We start from the raw sequence: 25,263 nt of genomic DNA, 5'->3' as shown, positions 1-25,263 counted from the left end.
AGGAAGAAAGGGTTGGATGCTCATCATGAGACAAGGCCGTCTGTTCCTAACCTCTCCAGAGCCGATGCACCTGCAAGCTGGGCTTTGCCGGGGACGGCTACCAGTGCAGCCCCATCGACCCCTGCCGGGCAGGCAATGGTGGCTGCCATGGCCTGGTAAGGGAGTGCAAGGCTCAGAGCCCTGGGGAGGCTTTCTGGGGTGGGCCTAGGCTGCAGCTCTCTCCCTCCTTCCCCATCTCTGGGTGTCTCTCTGTATACTGTCAGGATTAAGATCTTTCTAAACTTCAAATCCAACCATGTCACTCCTGTCCCGCTTCACCTGCCCCTGCCCAGCCTCCTCTCTCTGTTCCACTCCTGCCCCGCTTCCATTGTCCTTGGCTGCGCTGAGCTCCTCGATGTCCCCTGCCCTTGCTCCACCCTACCACACCCCTGCCTCTGTGAGCTGCACCTGGGCCTGGCCAGCTCCTCCTGCTCTCAGTTCTGGCTCCAGAGGATACAGGGCCTCCTGGGTGCTCCCGCAGCCCTGAGCTCCCTCATATCCACCTGGCACGGGTAATGCTCGTGTCAAATGCCCAGTAATCCTGGAGAGCAGGGCTAGGCACACCGAAGGAGTGCCACCAACACAGACTGGGTGGCTGCAGAGCAAGGGGCAGGGGCTGAGGCTGGGGCTGGGTGGCTGGACATGCAGAGAGGTGGGGGAGGGAGGGACCCAGCTGCCATCTGGATCTGAATGGAGGCCCTTTCTCACTCCCACCCCAGGCCACCTGCCGGGCAGTGGGGGGAGGTCAGCGGGTCTGCACGTGCCCCCCTGGCTTTGGGGGTGATGGCTTCAGCTGTTATGGAGACATCTTCCGGGTAAGGGGTGCTCAGACTCGTTTTCTGTCTTCCCTGTGCTTGGGGAGGAGCCCTCTCCAGCACCTCAGGTGGGAAAGGGGCACTGCTCAGGATCCGTGGTGGGGAAGGGCTTGAATTTGCCCTTGGTCCTGTGACCTCAGCCTTTTCCCTTCCCTTAGGAGCTGGAGGCAAATGCCCACTTCTCCATCTTCTACCAGTGGTTTAAGGTAGGACAGGGCAGAATGCGGGGGTTGAGGGTTTAAATCCAGGAGGCCTGCCTGGATGGAGGGGTGCCATATAACATCTCCAAGAGTGGGAGGTTGGGGGCAGGCCTGGAGCCTAGAGCAGGGAATCTGAAGATGATGGCTGCCTTCCTCACTCCTCCTGCCCCTACTCGTGGTGTGCATGCAGAGTGCTGGCATCACGCTTCCTGCCGATGGCCGAGTCACAGCCCTGGTGCCCTCCGAGGCTGCCATCCGTCAGCTGAACCCTGAGGAGCGAGCTTTCTGGTTGCAGCCAAGGATGCTGCCAAGCCTGGTCAGGTGGGGCCGCCATTGCCAGGCTGTGGGAGGGGGCTTCCTTGCGGGACCCAGCCCCTCCCTAGCGAGTCCTCAGCCTGGCAGGCACTGACCCCTTGGGGTGGGCCCAGTCCCAAAGGTCTCTGTAAGTTACACTAACCTGATTCCATGACCCCCCCAAACTGTGCCCTGTCAGGGCCCATTTTCTCCAGAGTGCACTCTTCGAGGAGGAGCTTGCCCGGCTGGGTGGGCAGGAAGTGGCCACCCTGAACCCCACCACACGCTGGGAGATTCGCAACATTAGTGGGGTATGTGGTGAACTCTGGGCAGAAAAGGGGACAGGTGGGGCATGGAAGGGAGCCTGAGTGGCTACAGGCTGTCCCACATCAGGGGCCCCATGGGATGAGATTGGGGTCCCCTCACCCTGCCCAGAGCCAGGCTCAAAGGATGTGCTCAGGACGCATTGCTGATCGGCACTGAGTCTCTGGGCCAGGAGTGACTGCCTGCAGGGGCTGTCTGTCCATCTGAGTCTGCACATGCACAAGCGCCCCTCTCACCACGGACCCTGGGGAGAGTCTGTGTGCCCAGCTGGTGGATCCTGAGTCTGACTCAGGATCAGAGTCAGTTCCTGGGAGGAGCTTCTGTGCAGGACCCAGCTCATGGGCCAGCCTGCGGACCACCTGTGGGTGCCTGTGTGCCCGGCAGTCTCTCTGTTGGGGCTGTCCCACCTTTAAGGGTCTATCTGTGCCCACCTGTGGCTAAGCTCTGCTGCTGCCTTCCAGAGGGTCTGGGTGCAGAATGCCAGCGTGGACGTGGCTGACCTCCTTGCCACCAACGGTGTCCTACACATCCTCAGCCAGGTACAGCAGGAGGAGGGTGTGTGCAGGGAACCTCGCAGGCAGGCCGTGAAGCAATGACATGCTGACCAGGCCCTGTGCTCTGTACCAGGTCTTACTACCCTCCCGAGGGGATGTGCCCGGTGGGCAGGGGTTGCTGCAGCAGCTGGACTTGGTGCCTGCCTTCAGCCTCTTCCGGGAGTTGCTGCAGGTAAGGAAGGCTGGCAAGAGGGGACATGCCTGCTCAGGGGACATTGTGCCCCAGGTCCAGAGGAAGCTGGTTGGCTCCCAGTGTCAGGACTAACAACTAATATGCCCATCCCTGACCTCCACCCCATCCCCAGCGCCATAGGTTGGTGTCCCAGATTGAGGCCGCCACTGCCTACACCATCTTTGTGCCCACCAACCGCTCCCTGGAGGCTCAGGGCAACAGCAGCCACCTGGTGAGGCCATGGGGCTGGGGCAATGGCGGGGAGGGCAAAGGCACAGAGGGCGAGCCTCCCATCCCACCATGAAGGGACACGGTGGGTGCGGCATGCTGTCCAGGGCACTTGTTATCCTGGAGTCCCCTGACTTCTCTCCTTCTCTCCCAGGACGCAGACACGGTGCGGCACCATGTGGTCCTGGGGGAGGCCCTCTCCATGGAAACCTTGCGGAAGGGTGGACACCGAAACTCCCTCCTGGGCCCTGCCCACTGGATCGTCTTCTACAACCACAGTGGCCAGGTTTGGGGGTCAGGGAGCAAGGAGACCCTAGCCTGGGCCCCTATCCCTGAAGATCCCTTCCCTTCGGAGTGTCCCCAGCTGTGAGCCTCCAACCTCCAACCTCTGCTCCAGGGAGCCCCCCGGCTCTGGAGTACCGCCTGACCTTCTAGCCCTGCTAGGTGAGGGTGGTGGGTGGGTGGATTCAGCCTCCATCCCTCTCCCCAGCCTGAGGTGAACCATGTGCCACTGGAAGGTCCCATGCTGGAGGCCCCTGGCCGCTCGCTGATTGGTCTGTCAGGGGTCCTGACGGTGGGCTCAAGTCGCTGCCTGCACAGCCACGCTGAGGCGCTGAGGGTGAGAGGCTGGGGCCAGAGGAAGGCCGGCACGGGAGTTCAGAGCTGGGAGCTGCTGGCTGGCCTGACTGGTGGGGAGGAGCGCATGGGTCAGCCTGTCCTGGAGGAAGGGCAGGGATCCAGGCCTGGACTGCCTGATAACCCACCTTTTTTCCCTCTAGGAGAAATGTGTAAACTGCACCAGGAAATTCCGCTGCACTCAGGGCTTCCAGCTGCAGGTGAGACTGGGCTTAGCGTAGCTCTGTCCCTGCGTTGCCTGCCCTCACTTCTTCCAAGGTGCCCAGTCCCCTCACCCTCCAGCCCAACTTTGTTTGGCCCAGGCCTCCAGGCACAGGGAACTGGGTGGCTGATGTCCCCATAGAGGCCTGGAGGGCTGGCATGGCTCTACTGAGGGGAGGTTCCCTCAGACTTGCAGCCCGAGGCTTGGATCCTGTCTGCCCTGTCCCATCGGTCTGCCTGTCTTGGTCCCTCTCTGACCCTTCTGCTGTTCTGCTCATCTGCCTGACACCTGTAGTCCATCTGTCTGTCTCCCCATTCATTGCCCTGCCCCTGCCTGAGCCACTGGCTGACCCCTCCTGCCTGTCCCCATTTCCAGGACACACCCAGGAAGAGCTGTGTCTACCGATCTGGCTTCTCCTTCTCCCGGGGCTGCTCTTACACATGTGCCAAGAAGATCCAGGTTTGCCCTGAAGTCCCCGCCAAGCCTGTCCGGAGAGAAGGAGGTGGGAGTGGGTGGGGCCCAGTGGGGAGCCCAGTTTGGATCTTAAGGGCAGAAACTGGGCTGGGACTAGGGTGAGGCCAGAACTCAGAAGAAGGAGAGGGGAGAGAGGTCTGAAGTCAGAGGGCTACTGTTTGTCCCCGTGTCCACTCCCCCGGGGGAGGGAGTGGAGACCGGGAGAGGAAGAAAGGGCAGTCTGGAGCTGACTCCATCAGCCAAACCCCAGAGGCAGCAACTGGGCCTGGCTCGGCCCCTCACTGTGGGATCTAGGTGCAGCCCTTCCTTGCTTGAGCCTCAGTTTCCCCACCCTGCCAGAGGGAGGGTTTTAGGAGGCATCTCTGTGTCTCTTTCGGCTCTGAGTTGCTCATCCCTGGGTCTGGGGTTCTGAGGGGCTTTGCTCCGTGGCTCTGTGGCCCCGAGATGCCCCCGTTCCCCTTCCCCCGACACCTTGCTGGGCCTCTCTCACCCTCTCTTCCACCCCCAACACCAACAGGTGCCGGACTGCTGTCCTGGTTTCTTTGGCACGCTGTGTGAGCCATGCCCAGGAGGCCTGGGGGGGGTGTGCTCGGGCCATGGGCAGTGCCAGGACAGGTTCCTGGGCAGCGGGGAGTGCCACTGCCATGAGGGCTTCCATGGAACGGCCTGTGAAATGTGTGAGCTGGGCCGCTACGGGCCCAACTGCACCGGAGGTGAGGACTGGGGAGGGGTGGGGGTGGGCTTCCTGGCAGCAGAGAGCAGCCTGGAGACCCCCGCCGGGACAAGATGGAGGCACTGGGAAACTCCTGTTCTCCTTTATCCCACTGCAGTGTGTGACTGTGCCCATGGGCTGTGCCAGGAGGGGCTGCAAGGGGACGGAAGCTGTGTCTGTAACGTGGGCTGGCAGGGCCTCCGCTGTGACCAGAGTGAGTGGGTCCCAAGGGGGAGGGGGCAGGTGGCTACTGAGGAGGCTGTTCCTGGGTCTGAATGACCAGAGTCATCCTCCTGCCCCCCAGAAATCACCAGTCCTCAGTGCCCTAGGAAGTGCGACCCCAACGCCAAGTGAGTAGGCCCAGCCTGAGGCAGGTGGGTGAGTGGCGGGGAGCCTGGGGGTCAAGGCACGGCTGGACAAGCATGGGCTCAGCCACTACCACCTCTCCCAGCTGCGTGCAGGACTCGGCCGGAGCCTCCACCTGCGCCTGTGCTGCGGGATACTCCGGCAATGGCGTCTTCTGTTCAGGTCCAGCCACATGGACACCCAGAGCCCTCTCTGAACTTTTGGGGTGGCTGTCCCCACAGAGCCCCCTTCATTTCCTCTAGGCCCAGCCCCCCTCACTGTCCCATCTTGGGATTCCCTCTGACCTTTTCCTTTCTCTCATGCCCTCCTCTCCTGCCCTGCCCCTGGCCCCGTGCCTACTCCTAAGGACTCTCTGGCACCATCTCCCCCTAGAGGTGGACCCCTGTGCCCATGGCCATGGAGGCTGCTCCCCTCATGCCAACTGTACCAAGGTGGCACCTGGGCAGCGGACATGCACCTGCCAGGATGGCTACATGGGCGACGGGGAGCTGTGCCAGGGTGAGATGAGGCCCCCAACCTGGGTTGTATGTGGGGCTAGGGGTCTGGTTTCAGTGATCTGAGTCAGATTAGGAAGGGCTGAGGGGCATGTGGGACTTGTGGGGACTGGGGCTGCTGAGAGAGGAGGGGGTAGGACAGATGGTACAGAGGACAGATGAAGGCGGTCCTCTAAGGGCCACCCCCATCCCAGTGTCTCTTCCCCCAGAAATTAACAGCTGTCTCATTCACCACGGGGGCTGCCACATTCATGCTGAGTGCATCCCCACTGGCCCCCAGCAGGTCAGCATGGCAGGGTTGGACTTGGGGGGTCATGCCATGCCCTCACAGGATGGGGCCTCCCTTCAGGGCAGGCCCGGGGAGGGGGTGACCCTTTTACATGGGGTGCTGGCCAGCTGTTGGCTCCCAGCAGCCCCACTGATCAAGACTGGGGACAGGTCTCCTGCAGCTGCCGCGAGGGTTACCGTGGGGATGGCATCCGGACCTGCGAGCTCCTGGACCCCTGCTCTAAGGTCAGGCACCTGGTCCCGCCCTCCTTCGCTGAGGAGAAGGAGAGGGGACTGAGGCAGGAACTAGCCCTCCTCACCTCCAGCAGGGTCCTAAGGGCCTCTGCAGGGTGGGCTATGCTCCCCTGAAGCTCAAGTTTGATCAGTAGCAAATGGGATCTGGGGGGCTGAGCAGGGGCCTTCATGGCCTCTTTCACAGGGCTGACTGGGATAGAGAAGTCCTGGAAGCCACTGATACCTTCCTCTCCTGTCCCTGCCTCAGAACAATGGAGGTTGCAGCCCATATGCCACCTGCAAAAGCACAGGGGATGGCCAGAGGACATGTACCTGTGACACAGCCAACACCGTGGGGGACGGCCTCACCTGCCGTGCCCGAGTCGGCCTGGTAATGATGCCCAAGTCAGACCCCTGATCTGGTCTTGGCTGTGCCCCATAGGCCTGACCCGTGGTCTTGGTAAAGCCCCGATTTGATCCTGATCCTGGCCCTGACCATGACACTGAGCCTGAACTCTGACTGTACCTGGGCCTGGCCCCAGCTATGACCCATGAAACCAGCCCTGACCCCAACTCAGACCCCGAGGCTTTCCTTTCCTCATGTCTGCCTTGGCTAGACCTTGGGCTGCAGGTGCTGGGACAGGCACCAGGCCCTGAATGGGGGCTGCCCCAAATCTGAGCTGACCCTCGCCCCCCCAGGAGCTCCTGAGGGATAAGCATGCCTCATTCTTCAGCCTCCGCCTCCTGGTGAGTGGCCAGCTTGGGCCTCTGTGACCTGCAAGTCCCACCCGTCTCTGGGCTTCTGTTCCCATCTGGTCAGGGGGTTGGCTGGTTTGTTCTCTCTGAGTCCAAGTCTTCCCCAGGAGATCCATGGAGGCCTCAGGCTTCTCCCCTTCCACTCACTGCTGTTGCTGCCTCCCTTAGGAATACAAGGAGCTCAAGGGCGATGGGCCTTTCACCATCTTTGTGCCGCACGCAGATCTAATGAGCAACCTGTCGCAGGTATGCAGCCCCCAGAGCGACGCTGGGCAGGGCTGGGCGCTCTGGTGGTGGCCCTGCTTGGGCTGAGGCGACAGTCAGGGACCCCACTCCCCTCGCGACTCCGTCCCAGGATGAGCTGGCCCGGATTCGCGCTCATCGCCAGCTGGTGTTTCGCTACCACGTGGTTGGCTGCCGGCGGCTGCGGAGCGAGGACCTGCTGGAGCAGGGGTACGCCACAGCGCTCTCGGGGCACCCACTGCGCTTCAGCGAGAGGGAGGTGAGCCCTGGTTCTGGCCTGCCCCGCCCCTGCGCGCCTGTACCCGGGCCCCACGCAGTCACAACCCTCACCTCCCCCAACCAGGAGGGCCTAGCGGAGACAGAGCTGAGTCCAGCCCCAGACCCCGCCCGCGACCTGGCCCTCGCCCACTGCTGTGGGCCTGTCCTGCCCAGCACCCTTGCGTCCTTCTGAGGACTGAGTCCCGCCCCCTGCCCTGACTCCGCCCCAGACCCCGCCCACCTCTTGTCCTGGTCCCGAACCCGGGACTGCCTGCACCCTAAGACTCGCCCAACCCAGGCTCCGCCCACACCTCAGGCCCTGACAGCTTCCAAGCACCCCACCCATCTGCTTCATCAGCCCTGTGCCCCGCCCCCAGGGCAGCATATACCTCAATGACTTCGCGCGTGTAGTGAGCAGCGACCATGAGGCCGTTAATGGCATCCTGCACTTCATTGACCGTGTCCTGCTGCCCCCCGACGCGCTGCATTGGGAGCCGGATGATGAACCCATCCCAAGGGTATGACAGGCACGGGCCTGGGAGGTGGAAGGCAGGCAGCTGGGGGCCTGGGATCCTCCCTTCCCGCCTGGCCTAGCTGTTTATGAGAGCCTTTCCTCAGAGAAATGTCACTGCTGCTGCCCAGGGCTTCGGTTACAAGATCTTCAGCGGCCTCCTGAAGGTACTGCTCCCGTGTGGGCCTGTCATTGTGAACACATATGCACATGGAAGTGTGTGCAAGTGTGTATGCGTACCTGTGCATGCATGCCCACCTGTGTGCCCACTGTCCCATGCGAGCCTGTGTGAATTCACGTGTGCACAAGCCACATCTGTGTGCATGAGCACCCCAGGGTGAGCACATGGGTGTGCTTATGTGTGCCAGCATTTCTGATAGCAGTGTGCACAGTTGAGATGTGTGCACACACATTCCTGCCTGGGATGGTCACAGATGAGAGTGGGTGAGTGTGGAGCCCCTTCCTGCTCTGTGGCACAGCTCCCTGCCTTTGCTCACTAGTCTCTGGGCTGTGACTGCCACACCTTTGCTGCACTCCACCAGGTGGCCAGCCTCCTGCCCCTGCTTCGAGAGGCATCCCATAGGCCCTTCACAATGCTGTGGCCCACAGACGCCGCCTTTCGAGCCCTGCCTCCGGATCGCCAGGCCTGGCTGTACCATGAGGACCACCGTGACAAGCTAGCAGCCATTCTGCGGGGCCACATGATCCGCAATGTCGAGGTGGGTACAGCCTCCAACTTTGGTCCTCACTGTCTGCAGCTCACCCTGCCTCTCCACCTCCAATCATGATTCCACCTGCTCAGGCCTTGGCATCTGACCTGCCCAACCTGGGCCCACTTCGAACCATGCATGGGACCCCCATCTCTTTCTCCTGCAGTCGAACGCGGCCTGTGAGTCTGGGGAGAGGGCTTGGATGAGGGGAGTAGGAGGCAGGGGCCCTGGCAGTGGAGTTGGAGTGCGCCTGTGACCCCCGCATACTTCACATTCTCTCCTTGCAGGGTGAGCTCATGGTGGGTGAGGATGATGCCCGCATTGTGCAGCGGCACTTGCCCTTTGAGGGTGGCCTGGCCTACGGCATCGACCAGCTGCTGGAGCCACCTGGCCTTGGTGCTCGCTGTGACCACTTTGAGACCCGGCCCCTGCGACTGGTGAGGGAGGCCAGAGGCAGACGGGTAGAAGCCCACCCCTGTGGTGTCCGTCCATCTGACTTTGCTGTGTTGGCTTCCCTCCCTTCCAGAACACTTGCAGCATCTGTGGGCTGGAGCCACCCTGTCCTGAGGGGTCACAGGAGCAGGTACAGGGCTAGGGGCTGCGTGGGGGTGGTGGGGTGGGGGCAGGCAGAGCCCAAGGACCACCAAACTCAGAACCACCCAACTGTGGCCTGACTCCTTTGGCCCAGGGCAGCCCTGAGGCCTGCTGGCGCTTGTACCCGAAGTTCTGGACGTCCCCTCCGCTGCGCTCTTTGGGATTACACAGCGTCTGGGTCCAGCACAGCCTTTGGGCTAGGCCCCAAGGCCTGGGCAGGGGCTGCCACCGCAATTGTGTCACCACCACCTGGAAACCCAGCTGCTGCCCTGGTCACTATGGCAGTGAGTGCCAAGGTGAGCATTGCAGACACTGTTGACTGGCTCCTCTGTTCCCCAAGAGAGCCCAGGCACAGCTCTGGCCATTGTCCCTGAGAGGGTGTTGGGGCATCCAGGGCTGGGGAGCTCTGGGTGGTGAGTAGATTTTACTAGCGGGAGTGCTGGGAGAGGCAGGGTGGGAGTGTGGACGGTGCAGAACCTGGGGAGGAGTGCTGGGGGGTCTGGATGCTCTCCAGGACACAGGCCTGGAGGGATCTTAGCAGTGTGGGGACATGGGTCGGGGACAGATGGCAGGGCTAGGCTGGAGGTACATGTATGGGGGTCCTGGTGAGAGCCCCTGGCCCCACCTCACTTCTCCTACCTCATCCCCAGCTTGCCCTGGCGGCCCCAGCAGCCCTTGTAGTGACCGTGGCATGTGCATGGACGGCATGAGTGGCAGTGGGCAGTGTCTGTGCCGTTCAGGTTTTGCTGGGACAGCCTGTGAACTCTGTGCACCGGGTGCCTTTGGGCCCCATTGTCAAGGTGGGCCGTCCCTGCCTGCCCCATGGCCCGATTCCTTTGGCCCTTGTGGGCCAATCTTTATCTTCCTGCCTGTCCCTCTCCCCAGCCTGCCGCTGCACTGTGCATGGCCGCTGTGATGAGGGTCTTGGGGGCTCTGGCTCCTGCTTCTGTGATGAAGGCTGGACTGGGTCACACTGTGAGGTGCAACTGGGTGAGTAGCCCTGTGCTTGTGCCCACCCTGCACACTTGTGTACATGTGCACACATCAGTAAAGGCACCAAGGGTGGGTGGAATGGGCAGAGGCCAGTAAGGCAACTACTAACCTGGTTTTGGGGGCTGGGCCCTCGGGGACAGAGCTGCAGCCTGTGTGTACCCCACCCTGTGCACCCAAGGCTGTGTGCCGTGCAGGCAACAGCTGCGAGTGCAGCCTGGGCTACGAAGGGGATGGCCGCGTGTGTACAGGTAAGCAGGTGGGCGGGGACATGGAGGTGGGAGGCCTCCACTCCCCTGCAGTCACTGGGTCCAACCACTGCCTCCCTGCCCTCAGTGGCAGACCTGTGCCAGGACGGGCATGGTGGCTGCAGTGAGCACGCCAACTGCAGCCAGGTAGGAACAGCGGTCACTTGTACCTGCCTGCCCGACTATGAGGGTGATGGCTGGAGCTGCCGGGCCCGCAACCCCTGCACAGATGGCCACCGCGGGGGCTGCAGCGAGCATGCTGACTGCTTGAGCACCGGCCTGGTGAGCAGGTTGGGGAGCCGAGCAGCCAGGGTGGGGAGGCCTGGCAGACCTTGCGACCTCTGAGGGCGGAAGGGCGCCCACTGCTCTCCCCAACCCCAGAACACACGGCGCTGTGAGTGCCACGCAGGCTACGTAGGCGATGGACTGCAGTGTCTGGAGGAGTTGGAACCGCCTGTGGACCGCTGCCTGGGCCGGCCACCCCCCTGCCACTCAGATGCCGTGTGCACTGATCTGCATTTCCAGGGTGTGTCCCCTGCCCACTCCCAGTACCCATTTCATTCCTCAGAGTTGGTCAGCTGACCATGCACCCCTCTATTCTGCAGAGAAACGGGCTGGTGTCTTCCACCTCCAGGCCACCAGCGGCCCTTATGGTCTGAACTTTTCAGAGGCTGAGGCGGCATGCAAAGCCCAGGGAGCCGTCCTTGCTTCATTCCCTCAGCTCTCTGCTGCCCAGCAGGTGTGTGGGGCCCAGAAGTTGGGGCCAAGTGTTGGGGGAGGCCTTGACTGGGTCTTGGGTCTCAGCATCCCCTCCTGTTCCTACAGCTGGGCTTCCACCTGTGCCTCATGGGCTGGCTGGCCAACGGCTCTGCTGCCCACCCTGTGGTTTTCCCTGTGGCGGACTGTGGCAATGGTCGGGTGGGCATAGTCAGCCTGGGTGCCCGCAAGAACCTCTCGGAGCGCTGGGATGCCTACTGCTTCCGCGTGCAAGGTGCGTCCACCCCACCAAACCGTACTTCCCCGGCTCTGCCCCTTCCCACCAATCCGCTGTGCCACTGACCTGCCTTTCCTGCAGATGTGGCCTGCCGATGCCGAGATGGCTTCGTGGGTGATGGGATCAGCACATGCAATGGGAAGCTGTTGGATGTGCTGGCTGCCACTGCCAACTTCTCCACCTTCTATGGGGTGTGTGGGGCCCAGCCGTGGGCGTGGAGGGTGCTGGGATCCCCGAGGAGGGAGCCTGCTCACAGTTCTGTCTTTCCACCATGCCAGATGCTACTGGGCTATGCCAATGCCACCCAGCGGGGTCTCGACTTCCTGGACTTCCTGGATGATGAACTCACGTATAAGACACTCTTTGTCCCTGTCAATGAAGGCTTTGTGGACAACATGGTAACCAGCAGGGGTGTGGGCAGAGCAGAGCCCGAATTGGCCATCTCCATCTGGCCCAGGCCAACAGGCCTTGCTCTGCCCACAGACGCTGAGTGGCCCAGACTTGGAGCTGCACGCCTCCAACGCCACCCTCCTAAGTGCCAACGCCAGCCAGGGGAAGTTGCTTCCAGCCCACTCAGGCCTCAGCCTCATCATCAGTGATGCAGGCCCTGACAACAGTTCCTGGGCCCCTGTGGTGAGTCTGGCAGCTGTCCCACCCTGTTGGCCCTGGCCCTTGCTCACCATGGGCTTGACTCTGATCTCCCTGCAGGCCCCGGGGACAGTTGTGGTTAGCCATGTCATCGTGTGGGACATCATGGCCTTCAATGGCATCATCCATGCTCTGGCCAGCCCCCTCCTGGCACCCCCACAGCCTGTAAGTTGGGGACTGGGGAGGCAGAGCCCTTCCTGGCATCCCCACAACCTGTGAGCCTGGGGAAGGTGGTGGGACAGATCCCATCAGGTCAGTACTCTCCCTGTTTGTAGCAGGCAGTGCTGGCGCCCAAAGCCCCACCTGTGGCGGCAGGCGTGGGGGCTGTGCTTGCTGCTGGAGCACTGCTTGGCTTGGTGGCTGGAGCTCTCTACCTCCGTGCCCAAGGCAAGCCCACGGGCTTTGGCTTCTCTGCCTTCCAGGTAGGGCTGGGTTGGGGCTGCCATGGCGGATCCTTGGATCTCGCTCAAGGTGCCTTGCCACTCACCCCTCTGCTGCTCCCAGGCGGAAGAGGATGCTGCTGATGACTTCTCACCGTGGCAAGAAGGGACCAACCCCACCCTGGTCTCTGTCCCCAACCCTGTCTTTGGCAGTGACACCTTTTGTGAACCTTTCCATGTGAGCATGGAAGTGTGGCGGATGTGGGATGGGCCCAGGCCCCGGTCACGCCTGCCACCAACAGCCCTGTTTTCCTAGGACTCACTCCTGGAGGAGGACTTCCCTGACACCCAGAGGATCCTCACAGTCAAGTGATGAGACTGGGGCTGAAAGCAGAGGCACGTGTAGGGAGAAGACCACTTTTATTGCTTGTCTGGGTGGACGCCCAGGGTGGACAGGGTGGGAGGGGCTGGGGGCCTGTCCCGGACAATAAAGGCGCCCTCAGCGGATGTGGGCCATGTCGCCAAGGAAGGGGGTCTTCATGCAGCCAGTGCAGAGCTGGTCCATCCAGAGAGGCGCCTCGTGCTGCAGCGGCGTGCGGCGCGGGTAGAAGGTGAAGTCCACGCGGTAGTTGAGCAGGCAGCTGAGGGAGGCCATGTAGAGGTCAGAGAAGCGCACGAGGCGCCTCGAGAAGTAGGTGGGGTTGTGGAAGGTGCGGAAGATGCTGCCAAACTGCGCGTTGAACAGGGCCTTGGTGATGCACCTGGCAAGGGAGACACGATGCACTTGAGGGGTGGGCCTGGGGTGGTGGCTTGGCCGGGACTCCTGCCCTGGCCCCACCTGCTCACCTCAGCTCCTGCCGTTCTTTCATCCAGGCAGCTAGCACCTGCCTCGACTCCGCGTCCTGATAGGTCTGGGGACACAAGGTGTGCATTGGGTGCATGCACCCAGGCGGCTACTGCCCTGGCCCTCCCACAGCCACCTCGGCCCACACCTGCATGCGCTCTAGCAGCCCCGTGAGTGCTTGCTGCCATGTCAGCGAGTGCATGTACTGCTCTGTGTTGATGATGCGGATCTCACGCTCCAGCTCAGGGATGATGGCACCCGTGCGCCAGCCGTGCCGCAGCATGAGATCCTGGTGGGTGGGGCGGCGGAACTGGGCTCAGCACCAGTTGCGGGGGTGGGGGTGGGGTTTCCTGGCCCTCCCCGCCTGCAGCCCAGCCCTGCCTCCCTCACCGCCAGGTCACTATAGAGGTGGTCCCCAAAGTAGAGCACGCGGGGGCCACGCCATTCCGTCAAGCGCAGGAAGTCAAACAGGTTTCCCTAGGGAGAGGAGGGGAATGCTGCTGAGCCAAGTGTGCCTTGTCCTCCACCAGTCCTCCCTCCCAAATCCCCAGAGGCAGCCCAAATCCAGCTGGATGCCGGCTGCCCTTTCCCGTGGCCTTGCTGCTCCCTCCCTGGGCCCTGGTCCTTGTCACTTTCCCCTCCTACTTGGGAAGGGGATTCTGCCTGCTGCAGGAAGGTGCCCTATAGGCCTGGCATGGTGCCCATGCCTTGAGGCTCTGCTCCCTGTGGTCTCACACATACCCCAGGCTAGGGATTGAATCCCTGTTTGTAAGGAAGAAACTGCAGGGAAGGCTCTGCAGCCCTGAAGTCCTTGCTGGCCTCCTCTGCCTCAGTGCAGAGGGACCTGGCAGACCAATGGCAGACCTCACCAGGGCCACCAGCATCTTGGAGCCGGTGAAAGATGGAGATACTTAGCCAGGCCCACATGTAACTGGGGAAGCTCACAGGGCGGCAGAAACTGAGAGGCCCAGAGCAGGAATCACTGGAGTAGTGCTCAGGCAGCAGCTACCAGGGCAGGAGTCCACACCCCAAAAGCGAGAGGAACTGACACCCAGCAAGCACAGTTCTTGGAGCAGTCTGTGCATCCAAAGCCTCAGAAGTGGAAGCGCTGGGGGAAACAGGTGGTGTGGGAGAAGCCAATTGCTGAACTAAGTTCAAGTGGAGGGGCAGAGGCCCAGTCAGGCCATAGACCAAGAGAGAGAGTCTCAAGGGGCAGGAGACTGAAAGACTCCTAGTAACAGGCAGGATCCAACACACAGTGTAAGGCAGCTTCAGAATATTGGGCATAAAGAACTGCCTGAAAGCTGCCCGGGAAGAAAGTCATGTGTTTCCCATAAAGGTGCATGACCCTCTTCAGCTGAGGCTGGATGCCAAGACAGGGGAGAGCAGCCCCCTCAGAGCTGATGGGACACACCTGGGCCCGAGGGCTGTGGAGAGTTTGGGTGCAGAAGGCAGAGGCCCAGTCAGGCCATAGACCAAGAGAGAGAGTCTCAAGGGGCAGGAGACTGAAAGACTCCTAGTAACAGGCAGGATCCAACACACAGTGTAAGGCAGCTTCAGAATATTGGGCATAAAGAACTGCCTGAAAGCTGCCCAGGAAGAAAGTCATGTGTTTCCCATAAAGGTGCATGACCCTCTTCAGCTGAGGCTGGATGCCAAGACAGGGGAGAGCAGCCCCCTCAGAGCTGCTGGGACACACCTGGGCCCGAGGGCTGTGGAGAGTTTGGGTGCAGAAGGGTGGCAGGCAGAGCAGTGGGCAGGGCTGAGAGGGTGGGAATGTTTCCTGCAGGCCAGGCCTGGGCATTGGTCACCCCCACACTGCTCCCCTGGCCAGCTGCTGGCTTCCCCCTGCCCCAGCCCCAAGGCCTTTAGAACCCCTAGCCTGAAGAAGCCCAGCTCAGCCAGGATTTCTGCATTCCAGCCAGGGCGAAACCTTAATCACTGCCTGCTCATAGATACCCAGTCCCACCTCAACACCAGTCCCTCTCATTTTCCTAGCCAGGTAGGAAGGAGGAGTTTCTCTAGAGAACCCAATGAGCTGTCCCCAACCAGACTTGTTCTGGCTGCAGCAGAGTGCTCAGCCCCAAGAAATGACATCATTTATCAGGCATTTCATGATCTCTGACCATTCTTGTTTTTTGAAGACAGGGTCTCGTATTGTTGCCCAGGCTAGAGTGCAGTGGTGTGATCACAGCTCGCTGCAGCCTTGAACTCCTGGGTTCAAGTGATCCTCCCACTTCAGCCTCTGGAGACCAAAGGTGCATGCCCTGCTAATTTTTTCTATTTTTAGTAGAGATGGGGTTTTGCCATGTTGGCCAGGCTGGTCTCAAACTCCTGAGCTCAACAAGCTATCCTGTAGCCTTGGCCTCCCAAACTGCTGGGATTACAGGCATGAGCCACCGCACCTGGCCCACTGGCCATTCTGAGGGCTTTATATCACAGCTTCAGTAGAGAGTATTACACCTCTTTTGCAGACAACGGAAGCAAGGCACAGAGGTCAGACAACCAGGCTAGGCTCCCTCTGCTGAGTAGTGGAGTTTGGAATTCAAAGCCAGGCAGCTTGACCCAGAGGTCAAGCTCTCCAGGCCACCCAGACCTGCTCCCTGCCAGCCATTGCCTGTGTGAGGCTGCTCAGGGCCAAGGAGCTGTGCTGCTTCCTCAGAGGCTGCCTCTGCACAGCCTGGAGCCCTAGCTAGGCCCCATGCCCCCACCATGTGCTGCTTTCCCCAGATGGACCTTACCTGCCGATAGATCTTGCCCTTTTCCAAACGGGTGATCCGGTCCCACTGAAGTGAGCCCTTCTCATCGAGTTTTCTGAAAGGCCTGGGGTGCAGGTAAAGGGCTTGACTTCCAGTCTGTGGCTGGGCCATGGGCCAGACAACCCCCATCCCTCCTCCATAAAGGCCCACCTGCTCAAGTGGACCCATGCCAGCAAGGGGGTGTTCCCACCCCAAGCCACACTGGGCAGTGGGCAAACGCCAGGTTGGCGTCCTGCTTCAATTCCCTCACTGGGGGGAGGCCTCTATTCCCCTTCCCTGACCCTGTGACCCCCACCATGCCCATACTTGCGCCGGTCAGTGAAGAAGCTGGGCTTGTCTGCCTGGACAATGACCACATCGAAGAGCTGGCGCCAATCGGGACCCACCATGTGCCGCATCCCCTTGTCTCTGTGCGGAGGAGGTTCCGGTGGCAAGTAGTCTGAGGGCAGCTCTGTGCCTGCCCTCCCCACCCAGAGCCCTGGCCCTGCTGTCCCTCCGTCCACAGGGGCTGGACTCACACGAAGCTGAAAGGACTGTTGGTGATGAGGAACAGCTGTTTCCCATGGGCCACCAGGCGGCTCAGGACGGCAAACGTCTCGTCCCCTCTCAGGATGTACTTCTCTAATGGGGCAGATGGGTCTGTGAGGGCTAGCTCTGCCACCTGCTCAGGCTGGCCACGGCAGGGCTTCTATCCACCCTTACCCATGTCCTGCTCAATCCACTGGTACATGAGGCCCTTCACATGCACGTCTCGGATGGCGTCCTGGGGGCGGTGGAGGACAATGAGGGTGCAGCAGGGCCCATGCAGGCCTGTCCTGCTGTGGCTGGACTTAGCTTTCCCTGCCATCTGAGGGCAAGCCCAGCATCCTCACCGTCACATCCTTGTAGAGGTGTGCTTGGTCAAACTCCAGGCTGTGGCCCAGGAAGTAGTCCACCACGCAGGACAGCAGAGCCATCTCCGGCAGTGAGAAAATGTCCATGAACTGCTTAATGGAGGGACCCTGGGGAGGGGGCCATTGTCTCAGACACCCTTTGAGGCCCCACCCCCTTCAGTGCTGGAGATGAGGGCTCCAAATCTGCCTTGGGACTTGGGCACATGTCCATGGGGCAGGCTGGCTGCTGGGATATAGAGTACCTTGCCATAGAAGCCACTCATCTGGTATAGTGGGATGTGCTGGGTGCCCCCATACAGCTCGATCACTTCCTCATCTGGCACAGGCTGGAGGCCCCTGAGCAGGCCCAAGATACCATCAGTCCAAGGTAGTCCTGAGCCAGAAACAGCAGTGTAGGGTGGGGCGGGGGTGGGGTCAGGGCAGAGCCAACTGACCTGTAGGCTGTCCCCAGCTGCACATAGTGGAAGGCGTCAATCTTCATCAAAAGGCTCTGGGGGCGTCAGGGAGGCAGGACAGACGGTGAGGAGGCAGTTTCACCACGGCCCCAAGCCAGCCTCTTTCAGCCCATGCCAGAACCCCAGCTGGATGGTATTAAGGGGTAATGACCATACCAAGAGGACGCCAAGGAGGGAGCCCCTATACAGGTCCAGCCACTCACCTTCTGAATGTCATAGTGGAGGCCACGGATGGCAAAGCTGGGGTTGTAGTCATACTTCCGAATCCCCTCTGGGTACTGCAGGGGGAAAGCGGCCAGGCCTAAGCCAATAACCCTGCCAGACCTGCTGACTGGCGGCCACCCCAGGCGGTCAATCCAGCCACCTGCCCAGGGCAGTGGCCAGGCAAAAGGGCCAGGGAAGCCCCACGACTCAGCCCTGAGCTTAGGCCAAGGTGGGTCTGGCTGGCCTCCAGGCCCTGGGCGTGTTGGTGGCAAGGACCCCCGTCTCACCTTGTAGTGCTCGATCAGGATGTCACGGGCAGCACTGAAGATCTCGGGGTGCAGTGCGTCTGCATACTGGGCCAGGGTATAGTCGTAGTCAAAGCCGTAGACCTCAACGTCACGCAGGCTGATCTCGTTGTTGGCGTAGATGGCTGCTGGGTTCAGGAGACTGCAGACCTCAGGGGGCAGGAGGTCTAGAGGAAGGAGATGCAGGGAGGCAGTGATGGGGACGATGATCCCTGCGGCAGCTATGGCTCCTGAGCACTCTGTGGGGGACTAGCCCTGTGAGCCTCAGAAACACCCCACAATGGTTCCTCTTATTCCAGTGCTGCAGATGCTCAAACAGGCCCAGAGAGAAGTCACTTGCCCAGAGTCACGTGGCTTAGGGTAAGGCAGAGCCCCTGGCTGGAGCTCCTCCCCATGGTTACACCTGCCTGCATTACACTAGCTCCTGCAGCCCACCAGGTGTACTGAGTCTGTGACTACTCCAGGCCTTCATCACTAAGCCCCATCAGACACAGGGCCATGCTAGAACCCTGGCAGCAGTCAAACTTAACTCCTCACTGCCTAGCCCCAGAACAGCTGCTTTTGGGATGCTCTACAGTACAAATCCTCCCACTTGCTCAAAACCCATGCAGGAACATCACTGTCTGGGCCGCCTACAATTCAGTGGCTCCTCTGCTTCTCTCAGGGGCCCTGCCCTGCCCCCTGGCCTCATCTCTCAGCCTCTCTGGGATTGTGTGTGAGGATAGCATCTGGGCACTGAGGACTCCAACCCAGAGTGGCTGGCTCTGTATGGCCAGACTAGGGAGCTGAGGCCATGGATGCTGACTTTTCTACCTTTCCCAGAGCTGGGACTGGGGCTCAGGAACATTAGTGGGAGGGGGCGTCCCTCTGCTGATCGGGCTGCCAGCTCTGTGCACCTCCCATAGCCCAGGGAGAGTGAGGCCCCTCTAATCAGATTTCAGCTACCCGCCAGCCCATATAATGACATTTGCTGGCTCTAGCCAGGGAACATTGCTAATTACGACAGGCAGGACGTGATGTCAGGTTCTGGGCCATTATCCGGGCTGCTCCTTCTGGGGATGTGGTCGTGGCCACCCCAAGTCCCTGGCTGCTCCCAGGAGGGTGCAGTTGGCTTTGAGGCCCACAGCAGGGTGCTGAGCAGGGCACTGTGTAGCATGGATTCTGGGGTCCCAAGGAGGCAGACGAGGCTGAGAGGCCCCACGTTACCTGCCCTGGTTTCCCTATGTGTACAATGGGGAAGGTGGAAGGGAAAGGAAAGGAAAGGAGATGTGCTAGGAAGGCCACATGCAATGAGGTCAACCAGACAAGACCACGATAGAGGGAGCTCTCATGGCTATGACTTCAGGAAGGTCACCTCACCTCTTGGGCCTCAGTTTCCTAGTTTCTGAAAGGGTAGGAAAAATTGTACCAAGTGGGGCATGGTGGCACACACCTATAGTCCTAGCTACTCAGGAGGCTGAGGCGAGAGGATTGCTTGAACCCAGTAGTTCAAGACCAGTCTAAGCCATATAGCGATACCCTGTCTCTGTGAAAACATTTTTAAAAAGAAAAAAAATGTACCAACCTACAGAATTACTAAGAGGGTCATATAGAAAGTGCTACTCTGTGCAGCAATCTCACTCTGCACCCGCACATATACAGGATTAAATGGGTGATATGTTTCCTGAGCCTATGAGCATCCTGTCCCCAATTTCCTAGTGTCCCTCCAGAAGCAGGGGCTGCAGGGAGAAGGGAGCAGGCAGGACTAGATGCACAGGGCACTGCCTTGCAGGGACCCCAGCTGTAAGACTCCAGGGGATCCCTGTCTCAACCACAACCCCAGTGCCGATCACAAAGCAGGAGCTGCCAGGCCAGAGGGCCAGGGAAGCCCCACAGTGTGCCTGGCAGCTGCTGCACTCAAGAGGCAGACACCTCATTGATGTGCTCTGTGCCCAGAGCACCTGCCTCAGAGGCACTCTGGGAACACAGGGCTCCATCCCCCACCCTTTCCTTTGGAGCCAAGTTCAGGGTGTGGGTGGGGGATCAGGTGTGGCTGCTCCAAAGATCCGTGGGTGTAGACAGGAGCTCTCACTTGGACAGTTGACTGCAACGCTCTAGGGAGCTGCTTCTGAGCCACGCCTCAAGGCCTAGGGTTCTGGTGTCACTAGGACCCTGGGCCTTGCCCTTCTCGTGGCTCTGAGTTCCCAGGTACCAACTGTGACTGTGACTCTTGGTGCAGAATACCTCGGAGGGTCTGCTTGCCAGTGCAGCCTCTTGCTGGCAGAGTCCTGGCCTTCACCTCTGCCCTTAAGGATGTTCCCAGGGGCCAAGGGGCAGACAGTCCTCCCAAGAACAAAGCAGGATGGAGAAAGAGCCACAGGGCCTGGTGGCCTGGCTGATTTCTAGACTAGAAAATTCTTGGCTCTGGGGCGACAGCGGCCTGTTCCCTTCCATAGGTGGTGTGGGTTGGGGGGCAGCTGAGGGTGTGTCCCACCCAGCATGTCCAGCAATTGCCCTCCTTTCTCCTCAGCCCCAGCTCCCACACCTGCCCATGGTTCCAGCTCCCAGGGCCAACTGCTCCCTAGCAGCCATGACACTTGTGGATGTCTTAAAGGCTTGTCTCGTTCAATCCTCACTCTCACCCTGTGAGGCAGTCTCACTTATTCCTCCATCGTCCGGAGGAAGAAACTGGGGCTCAGGGAGGTGAAGTCACTTGCTTGAAACCACCCAGTAACAGGCACCGGGTTTGAAATCACCATTCAAGTCACCCCACCTGCATTAATCACTCTGCCTCTCAAGCCTAGCCTCCCACTGTCACCACACTGAGGCCAGGCGGGTGGGGGCTGGTGGACTGAGCGACGTGCTGCGCTGCTCTTAGCCCATAGGCATTAGCCCAAAGCAGACCTTTAGCCCAAAGGTGTGAAGCTGGCTCCTGTGGTGCTCACCATGGGATCTTGGTGGAAATGACTTTGCTCGTTGTATGACAAGAGGAGCTTAGAGGGCTGTGAGGCTCCAAAGATGCAGACAGGCCCAGGAGGACAATGTCCAGTAGATCCCCGTGCTCCTCCCTGAAACCTCCAAGGCAGGCTTCTCAGGATACTCACAGGGTCTTCTCCAGGCCCAGAGCAAAGACTTCATAAATAACACTGGGCAGCCTCTCCACAGACACAAACTCAACCCGGGACCTCGAGGGTGGACAGATGCCCAAGGCTTCAAAATGACCATTCCTCAGGGGTCTTTACCATTCTGCCTTCACTGGTCAAGAAGTGATTCTCAGCCACCCCACAAAGCTGGAGTGAAAACCCCTGTCTAGCCAGTTGGAATCTTCCAGACAGGGCCACTTTGTCTTATCAGACAATGAAAGCTACGTCACCCCTGGGGGTTCCTCCGGAAGCTCCCCTGCCCCACTTGGCCTGGTTCCAGTCATCACCCAACCCTGGGACAGAGAGGCCCCAGGACTGCGTTTCATGCTTGAGAGAGGGTGAGGCTTGCCTGGGGCCACCCAGCTGCTCAGTGATAGGGTCACGACCCAAACCACATCTGTCTGCTGCAGAAGCAGGGCCCCACTAGACGCAGGAAGACAAGCAGTCAGATGTCCAGCACTCTCAGCTCTGGGGCCTCACTAGTGAGCCCTAGCCGGCCCCCTCTAAGAAGGGGCCTCAGCCTCCTCAAGCCATTTCTCAGAGGGAGAGAGCAGGGACAGGGAGGTTAAGTGCCCTTTGCAGCTCTAGTCTGGGCTACAGGGGGCGGGGGTGAGTTGGTTTCTCCCAGTCTTCGCTTCCCGTGCTGAGAGGGGGCCGGACCTCCAGGGCGACATCGAGGTGTGTCTGGGAAGTCCAACCGGTGTCCCCTTTGGTCCGGCCGTCCCCAGGAGCCCGTTCCGGCCGGCGCCGCTCGCTGGCTTTGTCCACAGCACTCTCCCGCCCCAACTAAGGGCTGGCCGAGAACAAGGGGTTGGGGGCGTTTCCGCCGCGGCCTCACGTTGGGCGGGACCCCGAAGGAAGACGGCGGGGGCCCAGCACTCCGGCAGCCGCTCAAGGCGCCCCGAACTCCTCAGACCCAGCCGGGGAACAAACCTCCCGCCCGCCCCCGGGCATCGGGGCGCCCCAGAGGCCCCCGGGATGAACGGCCGGACCTTCTCGCGAAAAGCAGCCCGGCCCTTGGGCTCCGCGGCCCCGGCGAGCCCCACTGGGTGCTTCCCCGGAGGAGCGGCGCCCTGGGGCTCGGTCCGTCAGTCAGTCCACGCGGAAGACACCCCGGCGCACGTCCCGCCCCAGCTCACCCACCGTGCACCAGTCTCCTCATGTCCTGGTAGCGAGCCCATAGGTGCGCGCTGAGGTCCGCGCCGCCTGCGGGTGCCTGGGCGGGCGCGGAGCGCGGGGCGCCGGGGCAGTGGGCGCCGGGACCCGGGGGGCCGCAGCCAGGGCAGGAGGGCGAGGACGAGGCAGTTCGCGGCCCGCCGTGGCCTCCGCACAGCAGCCAGCGCCGAGCGACCGCCCGCAGCCCCGCACCCGCCATGCCCACCGCGCGCCGCCGGCGCCCGCCGCCCGCCGCCCGCGCTGCCCTCGGCCCTCCCGCAGCCCGCCGCCCTCCGACTGCGCGCCCGCCACGGTGGCCTCGTGCTGCTCACGGCGGCCGGCCAATGGGTGCGTCGCGCGGAGCCCGGTCTGCCAATGGGCGCGCCCCTCGGCCCGTGGGGCGGGAGGCCCCGGACCCGGCGGGGCCGGGCCGGGTCTGGCCGGCCGGGGCGGGGCGGGCTCCCCAGCCCCCTCCCCCAGTCTCCCGCGCGGCGCGGGAGGACTCCGCGCCCCCCTTCGGCCGTCACGCCGGCGATGGCGGCGTCCTTCCCGGGCCCCAGCCCTGGATGTCAGAGGGCCTAAGCGCGGCTGTCCCTGCGAGGCTCCGGACGGCCGAGGCGCCGAGCGGAGACAGCCCGAGCGCGACGTGTACCCCTTCCCCCCCGCCCCCCCCCCCCCCGCGGTCCCCAGGTCCTCTACCGCCCTCTCCGCTCCCGGGTCCGCCCGCCCTACCCTGCGCCTCTGGATGCTTTTGACCCCAGATTCTCCGCCTCTCCCCCCAGTCCTGGTGCGCTCCTTTCCGGGGGTCCTGGTCCCCAGTCTCCGGGCTCGGACTGACTGACCACTGACCAGAGCCCAGGCCAGTCCACTCACTGGTCTAACAAATAAAGAGCCTTTCCCGCGCTCCCCGGTGCCAGGCCCACGCTGGGGGAGGCCGAGAGGCCTGCAGGGCAGCCGACGTCCACTAAGGCAGACTCTTTTCCCGCTAGGGTGACCCCTTCTAACTCAACCAGGTGACTGGGCCGTGCGCTGCAGGGTTGTGGGCCACGGTCACTGCGCCTGCTTGTTTCTGACCTCGGTAAGCGGCCACACTCACCCGTCAACCCCCGGTTTCCCGACGCAGGCCCCTCGTGAGATGCTGTGGTCTTTTCTAGCAATGTCGCCAGTCTTTCCAACAAAATTCCTCTTTCCTGCGCAGAACCGCTCTCCACTCGCATTTCTTCTGCTCAGATCCGTATTCCGAGCCCGCACCAGGCTGTGTGCCGGGTCCGGAGGAGGCCGACCCAGCACCCGTGGGCCCTGTCGAAGGGGTGCCAGCTGGGCACGCGTTGTTTTCTGAGGTAGCTTCGCTGTCTTTCAGGGTGTGTGTACATTCGAAACTCCACTGAACCTTGATTGAAGACCTAGTGTGGCAGTCCATGGCCTGGGGACTGGTAAGGATTGAGGCGATAGGATGGGCTTGAGTGTGGCGGTGCCCCCAGGGCCCCACTGAACTAGTGGGTGTGCTGGGAACCTGGCCACACGTGAACCTCTCCAGACGAGGGGATGCCCTGCAGCGTCCAGCCGTCAAAACCTCCTGTAGAAATGGGAGCGAGCATCAAGCCTGTGTGTGTGCATGCTTGGGTGGAGTCAACCCGGAGAAGAAAGAGGCTTCCGGGCTGGCCCTCCAAAGCCGGTTGTACAGGCGGCAGCTCAGGCTACTCACTGCGGGCCCTATGACCCTTTCTGGGGCGCTGCTTGCTCTCTCCAGTCTGCTTTTGTATATTTTGTGTCCATATCACCAAATCGTCTCATTGGTTCTAAGCTTTCATTTACCTTCCTTAGATTGTCTAATAGTTGTCTCCCTTCTCAAAGCTGTTCCTGCAGTTTTTATTTTAGTTCTAGGTAATGGGGTGACAGCCCCTTTCAGTTATCTTCAGCAAGCACAGCAGCATGAGGGGACGCAATGACAAGTGAAGTCTCTTAAGTCAGAGCCCTGCTTCTATCTGGCATAGCCTCTTAGTCAATTAAGAGAATACATGTAAAGTATACACGTTCAGACTGGGCGCGGTGGCTCATGCCTGTAATTACAGCACTTTGGGAGGCCAAGGCAGGAGGATCTCTTGAGCCCAGGAGTTTGAGACCAGCCTGGGCAATATAGTGGGACCCCCGTCTCTACAAAAAATTAAAAAATTGGCCGGGCGCGGTGGCTCAAGCCTGTAATCCCAGCACTTTGGGAGGCCGAGACGGGCGGATCACGAGGTCAGGAGATCGAGACCATCCTGGCTAACACGGTGAAACCCCATCTCTACTAAAAAAAAAAAATACAAAAAACTAGCCAGGCGTGGTGGCGGCGCCTGTAGTCCCAGCTACTCGGGAGGCTGAGGCAGGAGAATGGCGTAAACCCGGGAGGCGGAGCTTGCAGTGAGCTGAGATCCGGCCACTGCACTCCAGCCTGGGCGACAGAGCCAGACTCCGTCTCAAAAAAAAAAAAAAAAATTAAAAAATTAGCCGGGTGTGGTGGTGCGCCCCTGTAGTGGTGGGAGGATGTCTTGAGCAGGGGAGGAGGGGTTTGTAGTGAGCCGAGACTGCGCCACTGCACTTCAGCCTGGATGACAGACTGAGATCCTGTCTCAAAAAACAAACAAAAACCATATTTGGGAATACATGGGAAGAGCGAGGGCTCTGCCAATCATTATCATCATAGTGAATATTCTAACTAATGTTAATCAGTTACTATGCTCCAGGGTTGTGTTCAGTGCCTCATTCCTATTACCGCACTAAATTCTCACAGCGTCAGAACAAAGCCTCCGTTTTAAGGCTTAGGGAATTGAAGCACAGATGGGCTAAGGGAGCACCTGTAGAGCAGGGATGTGGTTGGTAACAGAGCGCATGCTCTTTAACTATCCTGCCCTTCTGCGATTGTTGTGAATAAAGCACCTACAAGTTCCTGTAGAACGGTAAGTTCCCCATACAACATAGATTTTATTAATTTTAGGTATCTCACGCAGCACTTACTTAGATTTTTGCTGTGATCATTGATAAAGTTCAGCTTTCAACACTCCATATCAAATTCTGTTACTTCAGAAGTCTAGGCACCAAATCACATCTCCGAAATAAACGCAAGGCATTGCATAATTGCATTTTGGAATGTGGTGCTGTACATAGTCCATCCGAGAGGGTTATCACTTCTCTCTGGGTATT

The 25,263-nt window shown here is 60.6% G+C and overlaps 2 protein-coding genes across 5 annotated transcripts in view; one reads left to right on the top strand and one right to left on the bottom strand.

Annotated features, from left to right (window-relative positions):
* STAB1 (stabilin 1) overlaps nt 1-12,769 on the top strand; it is a 29,229-nt gene extending 16,460 nt beyond the window's left edge. Inside the window, exons 26-69 of one of the 3 annotated variants that reach the window (XM_007984506.3) lie at nt 60-155; nt 759-854; nt 1,013-1,060; nt 1,245-1,375; nt 1,548-1,659; nt 2,134-2,211; nt 2,300-2,398; nt 2,532-2,630; nt 2,781-2,912; nt 3,117-3,245; nt 3,406-3,462; nt 3,840-3,923; nt 4,456-4,651; nt 4,769-4,864; nt 4,955-5,000; nt 5,102-5,178; nt 5,389-5,514; nt 5,720-5,793; nt 5,949-6,023; nt 6,280-6,402; nt 6,711-6,758; nt 6,936-7,013; nt 7,123-7,269; nt 7,646-7,786; nt 7,887-7,946; nt 8,322-8,498; nt 8,582-8,668; nt 8,777-8,926; nt 9,016-9,072; nt 9,178-9,379; nt 9,734-9,883; nt 9,969-10,073; nt 10,217-10,324; nt 10,410-10,603; nt 10,703-10,847; nt 10,927-11,060; nt 11,147-11,312; nt 11,397-11,506; nt 11,594-11,713; nt 11,799-11,948; nt 12,024-12,128; nt 12,242-12,385; nt 12,468-12,581; nt 12,660-12,769. In XM_007984506.3, coding sequence (XP_007982697.3) covers nt 60-155; nt 759-854; nt 1,013-1,060; nt 1,245-1,375; nt 1,548-1,659; nt 2,134-2,211; nt 2,300-2,398; nt 2,532-2,630; nt 2,781-2,912; nt 3,117-3,245; nt 3,406-3,462; nt 3,840-3,923; nt 4,456-4,651; nt 4,769-4,864; nt 4,955-5,000; nt 5,102-5,178; nt 5,389-5,514; nt 5,720-5,793; nt 5,949-6,023; nt 6,280-6,402; nt 6,711-6,758; nt 6,936-7,013; nt 7,123-7,269; nt 7,646-7,786; nt 7,887-7,946; nt 8,322-8,498; nt 8,582-8,668; nt 8,777-8,926; nt 9,016-9,072; nt 9,178-9,379; nt 9,734-9,883; nt 9,969-10,073; nt 10,217-10,324; nt 10,410-10,603; nt 10,703-10,847; nt 10,927-11,060; nt 11,147-11,312; nt 11,397-11,506; nt 11,594-11,713; nt 11,799-11,948; nt 12,024-12,128; nt 12,242-12,385; nt 12,468-12,581; nt 12,660-12,716 — 4,923 coding nt within the window. In that variant the 3' untranslated portion in view covers nt 12,717-12,769. Of the gene's footprint in view, nt 1-59; nt 156-758; nt 855-1,012; nt 1,061-1,244; nt 1,376-1,547; nt 1,660-2,133; nt 2,212-2,299; nt 2,399-2,531; nt 2,631-2,780; nt 2,913-3,116; nt 3,246-3,405; nt 3,463-3,839; nt 3,924-4,455; nt 4,652-4,768; nt 4,865-4,954; nt 5,001-5,101; nt 5,179-5,388; nt 5,515-5,719; nt 5,794-5,948; nt 6,024-6,279; nt 6,403-6,710; nt 6,759-6,935; nt 7,014-7,122; nt 7,270-7,645; nt 7,787-7,886; nt 7,947-8,321; nt 8,499-8,581; nt 8,669-8,776; nt 8,927-9,015; nt 9,073-9,177; nt 9,380-9,733; nt 9,884-9,968; nt 10,074-10,216; nt 10,325-10,409; nt 10,604-10,702; nt 10,848-10,926; nt 11,061-11,146; nt 11,313-11,396; nt 11,507-11,593; nt 11,714-11,798; nt 12,129-12,238; nt 12,386-12,467; nt 12,582-12,659 lie in introns of all 3 variants that reach the window. The other 2 variants (XM_007984505.3, XM_007984503.3) reach the window with 2 other exon arrangements.
* Nucleotides 12,747-23,663, bottom strand: NT5DC2 (5'-nucleotidase domain containing 2). Of its 2 annotated transcripts, none has more exons than XM_073010101.1 (14): nt 23,177-23,663; nt 17,786-17,970; nt 17,498-17,572; nt 17,274-17,329; nt 17,082-17,175; nt 16,819-16,947; nt 16,649-16,709; nt 16,465-16,567; nt 16,253-16,354; nt 15,929-16,010; nt 13,578-13,664; nt 13,336-13,476; nt 13,190-13,254; nt 12,747-13,104 (listed from the first exon to the last, which is right to left on the bottom strand). In XM_073010101.1, the coding sequence occupies exons 1-14, from the start codon at nt 23,295-23,297 to the stop codon at nt 12,843-12,845; spliced, it is 1,563 nt and encodes a 520-aa protein (XP_072866202.1). In that variant the 5' UTR covers nt 23,298-23,663; the 3' UTR covers nt 12,747-12,842. The 2 variants fall into 2 exon arrangements, with proteins under 2 accessions (XP_072866202.1, XP_007982692.1); XM_007984501.3 differs by lacking the exon at nt 23,177-23,663 and adding an exon at nt 22,069-22,427.
* Between the last annotated feature and the right edge of the window lie 1,600 nt (nt 23,664-25,263).

This window comes from Chlorocebus sabaeus, chromosome 22, assembly GCF_047675955.1.
Source record: "Chlorocebus sabaeus isolate Y175 chromosome 22, mChlSab1.0.hap1, whole genome shotgun sequence".
In the NCBI taxonomy this organism is placed as follows: Eukaryota; Metazoa; Chordata; class Mammalia; order Primates; family Cercopithecidae; genus Chlorocebus; species Chlorocebus sabaeus.
This window is presented reverse-complemented; position numbering and strand designations above follow the sequence as displayed.

Coding starts and splice junctions, on each gene's coding strand:
- NT5DC2 (XM_007984501.3), bottom strand. CDS start 22,300: ATGGCGGGTGCGGGGCTGCGGGCGGTCGCTCGGCGCTGGCTGCTGTGC. Junction 16,355..16,464: donor AACAGTCCTTTCAGCTTCGT/GTGAGTCCAGCC, acceptor TCCTCCGCACAG/AGACAAGGGGATGCGGCACA. Junction 13,477..13,577: donor ACCTCTATAGTGACCTGGCG/GTGAGGGAGGCA, acceptor CCCACCCACCAG/GATCTCATGCTGCGGCACGG.